This window comes from Dendroctonus ponderosae, unplaced genomic scaffold (genome assembly GCF_020466585.1).
Source record: "Dendroctonus ponderosae isolate FM_Combo_2020 unplaced genomic scaffold, Dpon_F_20191213v2 Dpon_F_20191213_11, whole genome shotgun sequence".
In the NCBI taxonomy this organism is placed as follows: Eukaryota; Metazoa; Arthropoda; class Insecta; order Coleoptera; family Curculionidae; genus Dendroctonus; species Dendroctonus ponderosae.
Window position 1 is genome coordinate 3,405,512 of NW_026017213.1, and position 15,839 is coordinate 3,421,350.

General features: G+C 44.4%; 2 protein-coding genes across 4 annotated transcripts in view; both read left to right on the plus strand.

Annotated features, from left to right (window-relative positions):
• LOC109542398 (choline-phosphate cytidylyltransferase A) overlaps positions 1–2,493 on the plus strand; it is an 11,243-nt gene extending 8,750 nt beyond the window's left edge. For both annotated transcript variants that reach the window (XM_019911611.2, XM_019911613.2), the window contains 4 exons: positions 514–739; positions 791–1,020; positions 1,078–1,382; positions 1,434–2,493. In XM_019911611.2, the coding sequence (XP_019767170.2) occupies positions 514–739; positions 791–1,020; positions 1,078–1,382; positions 1,434–1,686 (1,014 nt within the window). In that variant the 3' untranslated portion in view covers positions 1,687–2,493. The remainder of the gene's footprint in view (positions 1–513; positions 740–790; positions 1,021–1,077; positions 1,383–1,433) is intronic.
• Positions 2,494–4,416: 1,923 nt separating this feature from the next.
• LOC109542388 (protein ECT2) overlaps positions 4,417–15,839 on the plus strand; it is a 12,764-nt gene continuing 1,341 nt past the window's right edge. The window contains exons 1-14 of one of the 2 annotated variants that reach the window (XM_019911592.2): positions 4,417–4,760; positions 4,933–5,270; positions 7,267–7,482; positions 7,540–7,683; positions 7,905–8,660; positions 9,357–9,559; positions 9,610–9,754; positions 9,808–10,068; positions 10,122–10,392; positions 10,448–10,608; positions 10,860–11,111; positions 11,173–11,352; positions 11,407–11,514; positions 11,578–11,727. In XM_019911592.2, coding sequence (XP_019767151.2) covers positions 4,679–4,760; positions 4,933–5,270; positions 7,267–7,482; positions 7,540–7,683; positions 7,905–8,660; positions 9,357–9,559; positions 9,610–9,754; positions 9,808–10,068; positions 10,122–10,392; positions 10,448–10,608; positions 10,860–11,111; positions 11,173–11,352; positions 11,407–11,514; positions 11,578–11,727 — 3,267 coding nt within the window. In that variant the 5' untranslated portion in view covers positions 4,417–4,678. The remainder of the gene's footprint in view (positions 4,761–4,932; positions 5,271–7,266; positions 7,483–7,539; positions 7,684–7,904; positions 8,661–9,356; positions 9,560–9,609; positions 9,755–9,807; positions 10,069–10,121; positions 10,393–10,447; positions 10,609–10,859; positions 11,112–11,172; positions 11,353–11,406; positions 11,515–11,577; positions 11,728–15,839) is intronic. The other variant, XM_019911593.2, reaches the window with a different exon arrangement.

Here is a 15,839-nt window from a genome sequence, read left to right on the forward strand (position 1 = left end):
ATAAATAATTCGTTTTTATTGCGAAATAGGAGCACTATTTATCAATCTGTAATAAAAGACGTGAGGAAATTCTGTCTTTTTTAAAGACAAAAATTTTTGAGACAAAATACCCAAAAAGAAGTTTGTAAAAAAATGAATCCGCCTCAACAATATAGAACTTATCTATAAAATAATATGTGTCACATTAGCCCCAAAAATGTGCTAAACGAGCCTAAAAAGTTTTTACTTGAAAAAAATTAAATTTACCGAGTTGCATGAAATATTTTCAAAATATGAGCGCTTAGTACCTTTACAATATGACAATAAAAATTTGAAGCAGTAATACCGGTTACGCATAAAATGACTTCACTCAGTCGTTGGGCCGCCCTGTACATGCAAGTAGCCTGCTACTATGAATGTCATTATTTGACGTGACCAGCTGTCATTTGTGCGTTTGCTGGCTGGTTGAAGTCAAGCGTTGGCTCCCCATTCATGAGTCCTCAGGAGGGAAATTTAACAGTTTCTCCATTGCAGTCGACCTGGCTAGAGGCGCCGTTCAGCGACGAACTGTTGGCGCATCGCAATCGGGAGCTGTGCGACTACACTCAGCGAATCTCGTATGAGATGGCGCGTAGCGGACGAGCGCCGCGTCCGGTGCGCGTCTACGCAGACGGCATCTACGATCTATTTCATCAAGGACACGCCCGCCAACTTATGCAGGCCAAGAACGTTTTCTCCAACGTCTACCTCATCGTGGGAGGTAGGTAAAGAGGGAGCAGCTGAGGCGGAATGAGGTAAAGTGGGGGCTCAGTTTGCAGTGACCGAATGACGCACAGCAAGAAGGGCCGCACCGTTATGAACGAGGTGGAGCGCTATGAGGCGGTGCGTCACTGTCGCTACGTGGACGAAATCGTCCGCGACGCCCCCTGGGAGGTGGATGAGGACTTCATGGAGCGGCATAAGATCGACTTTATTGCCCACGATGACATTCCTTATGGTTCGGATGACTCCAACGACATCTATGCCAAGTGGAAGGCCAAGGTTTGATCACCATAACTCCTCTTATGAACCTGAATTAATTCAAGTGCCGATTTGCAGGGCATGTTTGTGGCCACTGAGCGCACGGAGGGCGTGTCCACGTCTGATATAGTAGCGCGGATTGTGCGCGACTACGACATCTACGTGCGCAGAAACCTGGCGCGCGGATACTCAGCCAAAGACCTCAACATCTCCTATCTGAGCGAGAAGAAGATCCGGCTGCAGAACAAGATGCACGAGCTCAAAGACAGGGGCAAGCGCGTGATGGACTCAATCGGCGAGCGTAAAGACGACATGATCGCCAAGTGGGAGGAAAAATCGAGGGAGTTTATCGAGAACTTCCTGCTGCTGTTCGGGAAAGAGCGGTGAGTTGCACTTGAAAGCGCCCCTGTGGAAATTCCAATCCGCATTTCTAGGTTGACCAACATCTGGCATGAAAGCAAGGGGAAGATTCTCAACGCGCTCAGCACGTCCGAATCGCCCGATCCTCCTGGAAGTCCCACTTCCAGTGAAGACTTTGACTTTTTGGAGGATGGCGTCCCTCCCAGGAAGGCGCCTCGTTACGAATCTCGGTCGGCGCCGCCTGCGTGCAGCTCCTCCAACTACAGCCAGCTCCTTTACGACGACTACAGCGATGAGGAAGACAGTTTTGCATCTGCGCAAAGCTAGACCCTGGCTGTACACTTGGGTGCGAATTCGTGACGGATCAGAGCAGGAGAGGACGCACGACCTCCTCACTTGCTCTGCACTCGGCACGGTTTAATTTCTACTTCTTGTGCAATGAGCGAACGAGTGACTGTTGCTTGAATGGGCGAAACGCTGCCGCTTGGCCGTACTTTATTTATTAAACTAAATTATTTTAGTCTATTATTTATGTTTGTGTTAGAGCGAATGAGTGAATAAATTAGAGGAGCCAGCAGGTTTTTCAAAATTCTCCTATCATCATTGCTTGTATGAATCGGCTCCTATACAGGGTTGGACATTTTGCTTCATTTAATGAGTCACCTAATCGTTTAAGTAATTTATTGAATTGTTACTATTACTACTATACACAAATGTTAGTGATATTAGTCGTTTCTAAGAGTTCGCCTGTCTGCCTGCTTGTTGCACAACAGTTTAGCCTCTAAGTTTGTTACCGCTTGCACCTAGGGCTCCGTTATTTCCATCCTTGCGCGCCATGCAAACGCTTTCTGTCTCCGATTCGACATTCCAATGCGAACATGTGATAGTTTCGAAGGCGATAGGGGAGCCGATGGGGAGGGGCATTAGTTCGTTTTTGTATTGCATTCGAATAGGGGAAGATTTGGGTTACGAGGGGCGGCTGGACGGCCTTTCGACCAAAAATTAGTAAGCAGTAGTGGCCTGTGATCGATTCTCTCTTGGAAAATCGGCTATTTTTGTAGACCATTTTTTATAGTATTATGTTGTTTGCATGTAATATGATAATAGACCAATAAAACATTCACATAAATCATCCATTAGCGATAACTAGTTAAATTCCTTTAACTGAAGTAAGAGTCAATGGCGTCGAGCGTTTTCTTTTGGGAATTGCGTGAAGATTAACAGTGGGAAAACGAATTTTCGCCAGAAATACCACTAAGAAAGCGTGCTTGTAAAAGCGAAATACATGGTGTCCTGTAAGCACATGATCAAAATGATACTGCGATAGTCTTTGCATCAAAAGAAGACGATCTGGCCTAACTTTTATTAACAAAAAATGTCTGGCTCCTATGCTATTGGAGTGGAGGATGGTCAAAGTTCATCAAAAAATTTATCTTTTTTGAAATATCGGAAATGGTACCATATATTTTGGTGAAACTCGCTGTGCATTTGCTCTTATGTAGGACTCATATTTTGATGAAACAATCGAGTTCATCCGTTCTGGACAAGTGGTGAATTCTTGAGTGTCGTGGTACCAAAACTACCAGAATGGATGAAATAAGTAATTTTTTTTTGGTTGATGCTCTAGTCATTTATTCACAATTTTGTGCTCTGTAAAATCTTGTAGCATTCGTAGTTTTTGCGAATAAAATACTTCTGTTTTCTTCAGAGGTGTTCTGTGCGAGAGCAGCGCATCGTCAAATCCAGACATTCCGGTGAGGATTTAAAAAAATACACTTAAAAAAAATTCTTTGGATTTTTTACCACTTTCAAGTGTGAGTTCAGTAATATAAAAAATGGGGCGTGCAGTTTACGGTTGCAGTAGTGATACGAAGCCTTGTAAAACTCTGAAAATAAAGTTTTATAGATTTGCGAGAGACATTATTTTAAGCAAAATGGGCGAATGCTCGTCGTACGAGCACACGTTGCCTACGCTAGAGTATGCTCTAAGCATTTGAAAAATGATGGTTTTGAGAGGGTTTTAAATTCGAACTTTTAGAATTACATACTTCCCAAATGCAGGTTTAGAACTTAAGTTTGGTGCCGTTCCTTCCCAAAATTTATCAAAGTTAAAATTGCTAACAACACAAGTACATCGTAGCGAAAAAACTAAAAAAGAATAATGGAATGTTACAAAACCAAATAAGGTATACTAAATTATATTCATTAGACAAGGAAATAGCACCACAACCGCACGACACGCCCAAATAGAAAATACAACTTGTACTTAAAGTGTCAGCACAGCGAGAGTACCACATGACGTCACCCAAATCGACGCAATATCTTACGGATGGATAAAACCTTATAAAGTTGAAGCTGGAGAGAAACTGGAGTTGAAACTAAACCAAGTTGAAAGTGATCGATCAAATCTTCCACATAATCAACCGGGGTTTTGTGTATTAGACGCAAATTGCTCTTTCGGAAAAGTAAAAGTTGCCGCCACTCAATAAAGCTCAACAAAAAAGGCTGCATTCTTACCGTTCCATCAGCAGCCACAATTTGTCGAAAAAACTGCGATTTAACATAAAAGACTGCTTTAGAACTCTAAACATTAACAAGTTGCGAACAAACACTACGCACGCAATTGACACAAGTCGTTGTGTCAATTTATTCGCACTAATGGACCCAACAGCCTCTATGTCCATCTTTATTGTACCTGTGCAAGTAAAGCGAGACAGACTAATAGACTTAATACAAAATTATTTTGCGGGGATTTCAAATTTTGCCCCGCATTCAAGCTCATTACTTGCCTTCATCTATGGTTAAGCTGATCCGAGAGCCGAAATAATTTTCGACAGAAAAAAAAACGTGACGGCCCTGTGGCGAGAAAAAAATTACTGCGGTGCCGAAAAGTTTCGCATTGAAATCTAAAACTACTAAAGCAGGAAAATCGGGCAGTTTCAGTGAAATTCTCGCATTGAAATCAAATAAAAATAAACAGTGTTGATTAACGGTTGCTTGCCAGTAAACTGAATGACGTGCGAGCGACGTACAACCGAAACCGTTCGAAGTGCGGCAAACTTCGGTGAAGAGAAACGGTGCTGGCCAATCAGAGTCCGCGAATGGACTTCAAACTTCAAAATTTCAATGGTGCATTTTTCTACCAACCTCCGCGAATAAATAGCGAAAAAATGTCGTTTTTATTGTTGTTAAAATCGAGAAAAACATTGTCCAGACCCAGTGCGAGCTCAAGCCGTTAGTGTGCAGCTGAGGGGACCGTGAAAACAAACACTGATTGTGTGTGGTTTCCTGTTGATGTAACCCTAAACTTGGGGCCAAAATGGACGAAAATAACGCTCAAATTCAGGCGCAGGGTTCTGTGTGCAGCGACTCTACGGCCGAGGAGGCCCACAAAAGCGACGGTAAGGGTCGATTCGTCCTTCTGAGCCCCAGTTTGCCCATTAGCCACTTATAGGTTAGGCTCAGTGTTGATTTAAGCCTGTCAAGGTGAAAAATTTTAGGACCCATAAACAATGGGGGCCACTATTAGGCGCTAATTGCCCCTTCACCCACTAACCAAAGTGATGTTTGCAGACTATGACCGTCGCATTTGTCTTATCGGAGGCCTGGCCAACGATTCTGGCCTGCAGTCAGTGGCCGAGAGCTTCGAAGTGCCCGTAGTCCATTCGCAGGACGGCAGAGAGTACATGAACGATACGGCCTGCTGTACGTACTACATAATCGACAATTTCGACGGCAGCCTCTTCAACAGCCTGTGCAAGTGCAGGCAGATCATCTTGGGGCCTCCGGCCCTTCAGCAGCTCGGTAGGAAGGACCCGAAAGAACTGCCCGACAACACCAGGCCGCTGTTCAATCTGGCCATGCGGGGCGTTGTTGTGTGCTTTACGGGGTTTCGGAATAAGGACGTTTTGGTGAGTTATTAGTGAGAAGCCATTCTGGCAGTGGATAGTGGAGCTTTCCATCTTCGGAGAGTCTCGGATGGCCTCAAGTTCAAAATCATGGGCGGTTTGGTTTCAATTTTGATTAACGAACTTAATGGGCCACCAGTGTCAATTCCACTGGAATCTTCATCGTGCAACTGGTTTTTTTGGCAAATTGTTTTCATTTTCTTCTTGAAGGTTTGCGATCCAATGCTTTGGAAACTGCAGTACGAAGTATTCCTATAGTTGGTCGGTCAAACCACCTTCTCAGATCTTTGAACTATGAATTCTGGCCTGTTCCCACTGATGTTTTACCCTGTACTTTACCCTACATTATGAGTCGAAGTAATTCGTACTTTTCTCCCCTCAACACATGACCAAATATTGGATTTTTCTCTCTTTGATGGTGTTGAGCAAGTCCTTTGGTTTACTCATGCGTTGGAGTAGTTTGTCGTTAGTTATCGTCAATACAGGCACATTATCAAAAGGGTACTGCGGCATTCTTTGGCGCAAAAGATGACGATCTGACCCAACTTTTATTAAGGAAACATACCTGGCTTCTCTGCTATTAAGGGCCAAAGTTCTTCCAAAAAAGCGTTTACGTCCGATTTGCGTTCCTCAGAAATCTCACGAAAATAAGATGCCAGTTCAAATTCAAACGAGCAAATCTACAGCAAGTTTTATAAAAATTCTTCCGCGCCCTTTCCCGATATTACAAAAAACTTAATTTAAAATCAGTTGATTTCAGCGATCAAATAAAAAATTCTGGATTTTTTTTTACCAAGGCACTCAAGAATTCCTCATTTACCCAAAGCAGACAAGCTCGGTTGCTTCATAAAAGAGATGAGTGTTCATAGAAGCAAATTCACAGCGAGTTTCATCAACATTCACCGTGATTTTCCAGGCATAAAAAATGTGTTTTTGTCCAACTCGGAGCATGCGGAACTTATTAATTTTGCAGTATTTCATTTGCCACCCTGTAGAAACTTTATCTGAAGCAATAAGTGTATGGAAAACACACACAAACCAAAAAAGTAATTGCACTAAATAACGCTTCAAACAGATCAAATCACTCTCAGCAATCAGGACTTATCCAGTTCCAAAGTTGGTCGAAATTTGGCCGAGTAATGTCTACTTTGTCTGCTAATAAAAAACTGCTCAAGTTTTTTTGCTTTGTTCAGTAGGAGTTCCAAATTTTCTACACTTTCATTGCAAATTTTAAGAACCTGCTCTAGAATTAATTGAAATATGATAGCGCTCTTTAAGCGACTCTGGCCTTCTGTTATAATTTTTGGACAACTTGTATTTGCTTTTTTCAATTGGTCAAAGCTCAATCAATGACCAAATTGTAAGCTAAATATTTACAGTTTGGAACGCAGTTGCGTGCCACCCCCGCTCAACTTCCCGACTAATTAGCAGGTCGTTTTTTGCGCGCGTTTTGCTTACGAGTGAAGGATTAATTAGCACGTTTACCGATGGGTGGATTTCAACGTGAGTGCCTGAAATCGTTATTTCCGTTGCGATGATATCATTCGAAGCGCCATGCCGTGAATCTTAAAGAAACAGTCGCTATGACTGGGATTGGACCTCAGCTGATGAGTTCTTGGAGGTTTTTTTGAGTCGCAAAAACGAACATCAAAGGCCAAGAACCGCGGCAAAATTTCCGTCGCTGGGGTTATCGCGCTGTTTTCGGACTTATCTGCACGATTGCTGCGGCTTGCGCCCATCAAAGAAGCGAAAAAATAACAACGCTGATAGTGTGGCTTGTTTTCAGCTGCTGGTGTTTGGCAACAGCTAATTGATTAAACAACCAACAAGTATGAGGAGCGTGCATGATCAACTAAACTGCTCTTTTGTAGGCGAGTCCTTTGTTTGTGTACATTTTTGAGCCGGGCTCTGTAGATGTGCTCGCGCTAGACTTGCAGGAATCGTGAAACTGCGTTTAGTTGTTGTGTGCTTCGCACCTATAACGGCTTTTGCGTTCCAGACGAAACTAGTGCCGCTCATCCACCACATGGGGGGCTCAATAAGGCGCGACATGACCGCCAAAGTGACCCATCTGATTGCCAATAGTTGCGGGGGTGACAAATATCAGTACGCCTCCACCTTCAAGGTGCCTGTGATGAACCTGCAATGGGTTCTGGACAGCTGGGAGCAGAACCGCTGGGATCTGGATTTCAGCGCTTCGCAGGAAATGTTCATGGTAATTCCCTGGACGGAGTGACAGGGCTGTTTAAGGCCAAACCGGTTTCTTTTGCAGAACATCTACCGCTTGAAGCCCTTCCACGGCGCCAAAGTGTGCTTCCTGGGTTTCCCAGAGGACGAGGAACATCACATGACGGAAGTGCTTTTGTCCAATGGAGGCACCGTCACAACACTGGACGACCCCAATTGCAGCCACGTGGTGAGCATTTTAACCCCCCGAATGGTTCTGGTAGAGTTTTCGTTCGCACACTAATCAACACACGTACTGTAACTTCGTCTGGTGTTCGTTAGTGCTTGTTCATTTCACGTGCGCATCGGGCACCAATTGCGAGTAGTTCAAAGTATATGAAGTAAATGCAGCGATTTAAATGACCTGTTTGTTCTACTTTGAGATACTCTAAACATGGTCGTGGGTTTTAGGTAATGGAAAGCGCGGAGATGTACCGATTGGAAGCTGCCAATACCCCGCTATCCCCCAAACTGAAATCCAACCTTAAATCGTTCCTATCAGAGCCGGCCGGATTGCCGGCGCTCAAAACCCCGAACAACAATAGCATTGCTGACATCAGCTGCCTGCCGGGCAGCTCCAGCACCGTGTGCTTGGAGACTTTGCAGGAAGTTTCGCGCAACGATGATCTGGTCAGTGTGATGGACAGTATTTGCTTTGAGGACCAGTCGCTGAATCTGTCGGTGAAGCGCAAGCGGAAGTTTGTATCGCCCGATAATACTCTGGTGAAGAGAAAGCGCGACAAATGCTACAGCGAGCGTCGCAAGCGTGTCAGCAACTTCTTCAAGACACCGATCAGCTACTTTTCCAATCGGCGGCGCACCATAGACGCCTCCAGCTTCGATCATTCCCTGAACGACAGCGTCGTTTCCACTTCCACAGTGTTCACTACCGATGCTGTCGACAATCTCAACACCTGTCTGGACTGCGAGACCACGCCGCGCCCCAAATTGCGAAAATCGAAGAAGAATCTCTTCACCAGAACGTTCAGTTCGTCGCGCTTCGCTCGCCCCAAGTCTAGCAAGAGCCTGATGACCTCATTCGGCGCCGAAGACGACTCGAAGCTCAATGCTAGTTGTTTCCCGGACATTTCCCTCAATCCTCACTCCCTTCAAAGCGATAATGGCAGCGAAAATGCAGCGGCCTCCAGGACCACGTCTGCTCTTGCGGTACTAACTTCCATATCACGTTTCAACGCTAATTTCGAAGGACCAGCGCAACATTCACTGTTTTTCACTGTTTTTCACTGCTCACTAGGGCGCACTCAACTGGCAGATTGCTTGTGGTTGCTCTGGTCCTTTAATTGGTATTTTCTGGCTGGTTTCAAGCCTTTCTTAGTCGGCTATACTATAAGGGCACCCGCAGACGAGCGACTTTTGGAGCGCGACAGTTTTGTCGCTCAAAACGGAAATCGTTGTTTTAAATACAGTCGCGCACACGAGCTACTTTTTGTAGCCGCTACCAGCAACTACAGGCGACTGACGCCGAAGATTTTCTTTTGGCAAATTGGCACTTTTTAGCTTGCAAGTTTTCATTTCATCTGAAATTATGAAGCCGTCGGGTATTAACGACTAAACTGTCGAGTCATAAGTCGCTCGTCTGCGGATGCTCTTACAGTCAGTTGTTTAAAAGGCCGATTTAAGGGAATCTTGGCCCAGCCCTTCAACTAACATCATGCTTGCCGAGTGTTTCATGGGCCCAACGGCGGAGCTTCTAACTCAACCGCTCAGTCACTCTCTAGAGTTAGAAGCTCTTCTCGAGGGCAAGAGTTAACCTTCTTCAGTTGGCGCCTGATTCTGTGCTCGTGTAGACTAGATGGGTCCGTATCGGGCAAAGAAAAGTGATTAATTGTGGGCCCCGCTTAGGTGGTGGACGAGGCGTCCGTAGTGGAGCGTCCCGACGTTACGGGCCCGCGCGCTTTCGTGGTCAAGGCCGAGTGGTTTTGGACGTCGGTGCAGAAGGAGTGCAGTCTCGACGAGAAGGAGTATCTCTTCGACGACTACATCGAGCACATTGTCTCGCCAGCCGCCAGGCGGGATAGTCATGCCACCCCGAGCAGCGCCAGCAGGTAAACCTCCCCTTTAAACCGCCTTTTTGAGGCTAAACCGCTTTTTCTAGGAGGAAACGCAAGAGACTTCACGACACGCTGCAGTCACTGGTGCAGCAGACGCAGTCGCCGGCGCTGCACAAGCGCCGCTCTTCCGTGAGCGACGCTGGGCGTCTCAGCGTCTCGGGCTCTTTCCTCGATTGCACCGCTAGTCCGGTAAGTCTGCCCCTTCACGCGAACTCTCCCGTTTGACCGACTGGGTTGTTTAGGCCGAACCGGGCATTGTAGAAGGCGGCGACGCTCAAGTAGAATCGCCGCGCAAAAATGTCACCACCCGTCAGCAGGTGGTGCTCGAGCTGCTGGAGACCGAGAAGAACTACGTGGAAATCCTGCGCACCATCGTCAGCCTGTTCAAGAACTACTTGGAACTGATGCCGGACGAGGAGGCTCTGCTCAACAACACCGAGTTGAATCTCATCTTCGGCAAGTTGCCGCCCATCTACGAGACCCACGTGAAAATCCTGGATGAGGTAAGACGGTTCATCTGTGTGGCAAGCATTTTTGAGTGATAATCAACTCCCAGTTGCGCTGGACTATCGCCCATTGGCACGAGGAGCGCAGCATAGGCAACATCATCATCAAATACTCGACGGAACTGCAAAGGGCCTACCCGCCGTTCATCAACTACTTCGAGGAGATGAAGGAGGTGCTGACCAGCTGCGACCAATCAAAGCCGCGCTTCCACGCCTTCCTCAAGGCGATGCAGACGAAGCCGGAGTGCGGCCGCCAGAGTTTGCAGGAGCTGATGATCCGGCCTGTGCAGAGATTGGGCAGCATCAGCCTGCTGCTCAAAGGTCAGCGGACTCAGGGTTTGGTGATGGTCCATCTAGAGCGCTTTTGTTGTTCCAGACATTCTCAAGCACACGGCAAAGACCAATCCGGATCATGCGGCCGTCGAAAAGGCGCTGGCAGCCTTACGCGAAGTGATGGCGCACATCAACGAAGACAAGCGCAAGGCCGAAGGCCAGGTCACATTGTTCAACATCTTCAACGAGATTGATAACTGCCCGGTAAGTCTGAGCAGGGCTTAATTCGCTAGTGCTGAAGAACGGGAACTACAACGTTTTTCAATCGCATCGACGCAAAAAACTGTTTTTCGCACTCTTTTTGATTATTTATTCTCTTAATTTGAAATTATATTCTGGCATCCTTCCGAACATCTTCCAAGAATCTTTTACTTTGGTCCATTTAATCCAGATAGGCTAAAGCCTCATCTAAGTTGCATCTAAGTTCTTTTCATGATAATTTTTGTTTTTTATAGCCGGACATTGTGTCGTCGCATCGCAGCTACATAACGAAAGTGGAAGTGGTCCAGCTGTCCTCCTCGGAAGGCCTCTCGAGCAAAGGCAGCAGTTTGGTGTTGTTCGTGTTCAGCGACCAGCTGGAGGTGTGCAAGAAAAAGTCGAAGACCACAATGAAGAGTCCGTCGGCCAGCGGCTTTCAGTTGCAGGGCCGCCCCAACGTGAAACTCTATAAGCACGTGAAGATGATGAACTTGAACACCATAAAGAGGGTCAGCTTGATGGCCGCGTAATGTTTGCGCGTTTGACTGATGATTTTCGGGTTCGTTTCAGGTGATAGACATTAAGGAGACTGAGGCCTGCCAGAAGGTGTTCAGCTTGGTATGCAAAAGCAGCGAGGAGAGCAAGGAGAAGCTGTTCTCGTTTGCCATGACCGATGAATACCCGGATAAGGTGGGCTTTTTGAAGTTGCTCACCAGAACGATGGCCAACAATGTCTGCTCGGCTGATGCGGTAAGCAGTTGCTTGAGTGAACGAGTGGGTCTGATTAAATTGCGGATGTTTCAGGACAAGTTCATGGCCTATCTGGAGCCGCAGCAGTTGGACATCGACACCAACGATATAACCAACGGCACCCTGTCCAAGTACCTGAACTTTGCCAAATCGCGACTGAAGGTTAGAGCTTTGCGGTACAACACTGGCCGTTTTGACGCTGGTTTTATTATTTTTGTCTGCCAGGTGGGCCGAACGTTCTCGTTTAACAAGTCCACGCCCTCGAAGTTGAAGCGAGCGGTGAGCTCGATGATGTCGCCCTTTGGCAGCTCCACGAATCTCACTCCTGCCTCTCAGTTGGCCAACATGCGGCTTGCCAGCTACAGTAACATTAATGTGAGTTTTAACGGCGCTTAGAATGTTAAGGTGCGAGAAAGTTAAGCGTTTCTGGCTTGAAAATTTCCAAATTAGGGCAGCAACCAATTTGAAACTATCACAGCTTAAAGAAGACACACAATTGAAATTGAAAAACCTGAAAATGTTCTTCGAATGGCACTAAAACCTGATTTTTTGCCAGCTTGATAGGCAGAGTGTTTCGTATGTATATGATCAAAAGCGTGGTGCAACATTCTTTGGCTCGAAAGAAGACAATTTGACTTAAATTTTATGATACGTCTGGTTGCACTATTGATGGTCAGAGTTCTTCAGAAAAATCATGTTTTTGTTAAATATCGGGAAAAATGATACGATGGATTTTATTGAAACTTGCTGTGAATGCTTGTGTTCTTCTGCAAGACTCATGTTTTGATCAAGCAATCGAGTTCATCCGCTTTGGGAAAGCGGTCAAAATTCAACCTACCGTCAGGTAGTTTTAAATAAGGCAAAAATAATGGGTTTACATTGTGAAATGGGGACAAACAGCGCAGCAAAAGCTCAAAATGTTTGATGAGGATCACGCGCAATTTCTTAAGGCTTAATTTATCGTTTAATGTTGAAAAAAATAGGGAAAAAATAGAAATTTGCAAATCTGAGCAATCCCTAATGAGAATTCAAGAACTGTTTAATATAGAGTGTAACTGAGAGCATAAAACATCAAAAATTGATGCAAAATCCAGTGCGAGAAAGTGTGTAGTTCACAGAAGAACGACACTGATTTTACTTTTAGACTGTAAAACCTTTAAAAAGGGTGTGCCATAGAAAATCTGGAGTTAATGAATAAAATCTGACGTTTGGTTCAACCCAAAGGATTTATAGACTAGAAATCATTCTTACCAGCTTTCTGCAAGCAGTAGTAGGCCCAGTAATAGGCTTGCGCCAGGCTCCATTATCTACCCCTAATACAAAAAAATCGACGCAACACTTGAACACAATGAAAATACATCTCGAATTAAAAACGCGAACTCTACGAGCAGGATAAACGACCGCACTTGCTTTAGGGGCTAGAATGATTCTATATTTTCCATTTAAGGACGCGATTCACACGACACATAGGGCTGAAGACCGACTTCGCCCTTTGCTTGCAATAAAGTGAATATTCAGGCACTTTCTGCAAAAAACTCATGCGATATCGAAATTTCGCCGCATTCGGAAAGCACCTACTGAACTACTGAACCAACCATGATATAACCATTTCCTTGTTCGCCCTTAGAACATGAGTCATAGCTTTGCTTTGTAGTTCGATTTCAGTTTTTTTGTGGATGACCATTTTGTAGAAAGTGCCTGTTCGGATGGCAATATTTTCATAAACAAGTTTCGCATTCCAACCTGTTTGGATGAACGCCGTAAACAAAACAGTCAAAGCTAAACAAATCGGTTAATGGGACGCATTAGACATTTTTATATTACACAAAATGCCAGCTATGGAATGAGTCGATTTTTCATCGAATTTTTAAGCTATCGATTCGATCATTTAAGCTTGATATTTTGTGTAAAGGGCAGGCTCACATTCAAGCCATGCCTCAATTTGTGAATGCTTCAAACAAGTCAAAATTTCACAGAAGAACGACCGGAATAATTTCGTCCGTTTTTGTTGTGCAGAGCCCTTCGGGCACGGCACTGGTTTGGACGCAAAATTACTTTAAACTTTTCTATTGATCAGTTTTTTGTCAGAAATCTCCGAATGTGCCCGGAAGGCTAGGCACAACAAATGCATCAGAGAATATTAAATGTCGAAGTTGTGCAGGGCCCTTCGGGCACGTCACTGGTTTACTACAATGAGACATAAAAATGTTCTAAAGCTTGACTTCATTTGTCCTCAGAGAAAACAAGTCAAAATTTCACAGAACAGCGACCCGAATAATTTCGTTCGTTTTTCGCGAAAAACTTTCAGTTTCGAATGGTTTTGTTGTGTCGAGCCCTTTGGGCAGTAGTGCTCACAAAAGCCTTATTTTTTATATAATTTTTTCGAAAATTCGAGAACAAAACAGTGTTCTGTAGAAAAAATCTGCCTAATTTTATTTAATGCATTATGACTCCATTTTGAGCCTTTTCTATTAATATTCAATTCACTCGCATTTAACTCGCAAATCAATGCGGTGCCCGAAGGAATTGGCACAACAAATCCATTTGAAATTGATGAGTTTTTCGGGGTTTTAGGTTGGGGTGGAAAAACGCGAAAAACTTATCAGTTTCCAATGGATTTGTTGCGCCAATTCCTTCAGGTACCGCACTGATTTGCGAGTCAAAAAACCGTAAATTTGCCAATTGTTCGGTTTGTTCTTTCAATCAGTGTCGTGCCCGAAGGGCTCGGCAGACCCAATCCAGTAGAAACTCATGAGTTTTTCGTTGTGTTCCACGAAGACTTATAAGCCTGAAATATTCATCAGTTTCTAATGGAGTTCTTGTACCGAGCCCTTTGGACACAACACTGACTTGCAGGTCAAAAACTTCTAAACCTGCCAATTTCTCAGTTTTGTACTTCAATCAGCGTCGTGCCCCAAGAGCTCTGCACAGCAAATCCATTACAAACTCATGAGTTCTTCGTTCTTTTCCACGATGATTTAGAAGTCCGAAAACTCCTCAGTTTCTAACGGATTTGTTGTATCGAACCCCCCCAGCACAACACTGACTTGCAAGTAAAAAACCTCTGAATCTCCCATTTTTTCAGTTTTGTACTTCAATCAGTGTCGGTCCGAAACTAATGAGTTTTTCGCGCTTTCCCACGACGACTTGAAAGTCCGAAAACTCCTCAGTTTCTAACGGATTTGTTGTACCGAGCCCTTTGGGCACAACACTGACTTACAAGTAAAAAACCTCTGAATCTCCCAATTTTTCAGTTTGGTACTTCAATCAGTGTCGTGCCCGAAACTAATGAGTTTTTCGCGCTTTCCCACGACGACTTGAAAGTCCGAAAAACTCATCAGTTTCTAACGGATTTGTTGTGCCGAAGCCTTCGGGCGCAACACCGATTATAATGACTGACTTTAATCAGTGTCGTGTCCGAAGAGCTCGGAACAACAAATCCACTAAAAACTGTCGACTTTTTTGGGTGTTGTGGCCAACGAGAAAAAAATTATTCCTTTGACGGGCACTAGTGGCTTGCATTTTCAGAAATAGTTGATGCGCCAAGCAAGGAATCTCTGAAGATGCACGGCATTCGTGCTGGCGAAACCTCAGCAATTCTTTTCTACTGCGACCTAAAACCCCATAAAACTCTTTAGTTTCAAATGAAATTAAACACTATTTAAGAAAAAATAATGAACAAAGTTTACTAAAGACTCGGAAATGTTTCTTTCGGGCACGTCACTGGTTTGGACGCAAAAACATTCTAAACTTTTCTAATGATCAGTTTTTTTGTCAGAAATCTCCGAATGTGCCTGAAAGGCTCGGCTCAGCAAATGCATAAGAGAATGTTAATTGTCGAAGTTGTGCAGGGCCCTTCGGGCAAGACACTAGTTTGAACGAAAAACACTCTAAGCTTCTCAATTAATCTGTTTTGTGTCGGAAGTTGTGCCTGGTTTGGTACAGGTTTTCTACTGTTTGTACACGTAAAAACGTTCGAAACCTCAACATTTACCAGAACCGGAAGAATTCCGTTCGTTTCGGGGGAAAAACATGAGTCCTTCCCCGTGCTTACAAAAATGAATTACTGTCTAAAATTATGAGTTGACAAGAAGCATAAATAGTTTCTTGTTTTTAAAGCTGCAAGATCACAAAAATGTTTGAAAATGTTGAAAATCAGTTGATTCCAGCCACCAAATAAAAAGCTCTGGTCGCTTTTGTACCAAGTCACTCAAGAACTTACCACTTGCCCAAAGCGGTGTTGGTGGCTTCATTAAAACATGTTCTTACATAAGAACAGATTCGCAGCGAGTTTTACTAAAATCCGCTATTTCAGAAAACAGTATTTTAACACCGAAATAAGCCAGATAGAGAGCAAAGGCATATAATTAGCGCCTGGAGAATTGAGAAATTAAAAAAGTCCTCGACCAGACAACATTTCTATCTAGATAAGTTCTATATTGTTGAGGCGGATTCATTTTTTTACAAACTTCTTTTTGGGTATTTCG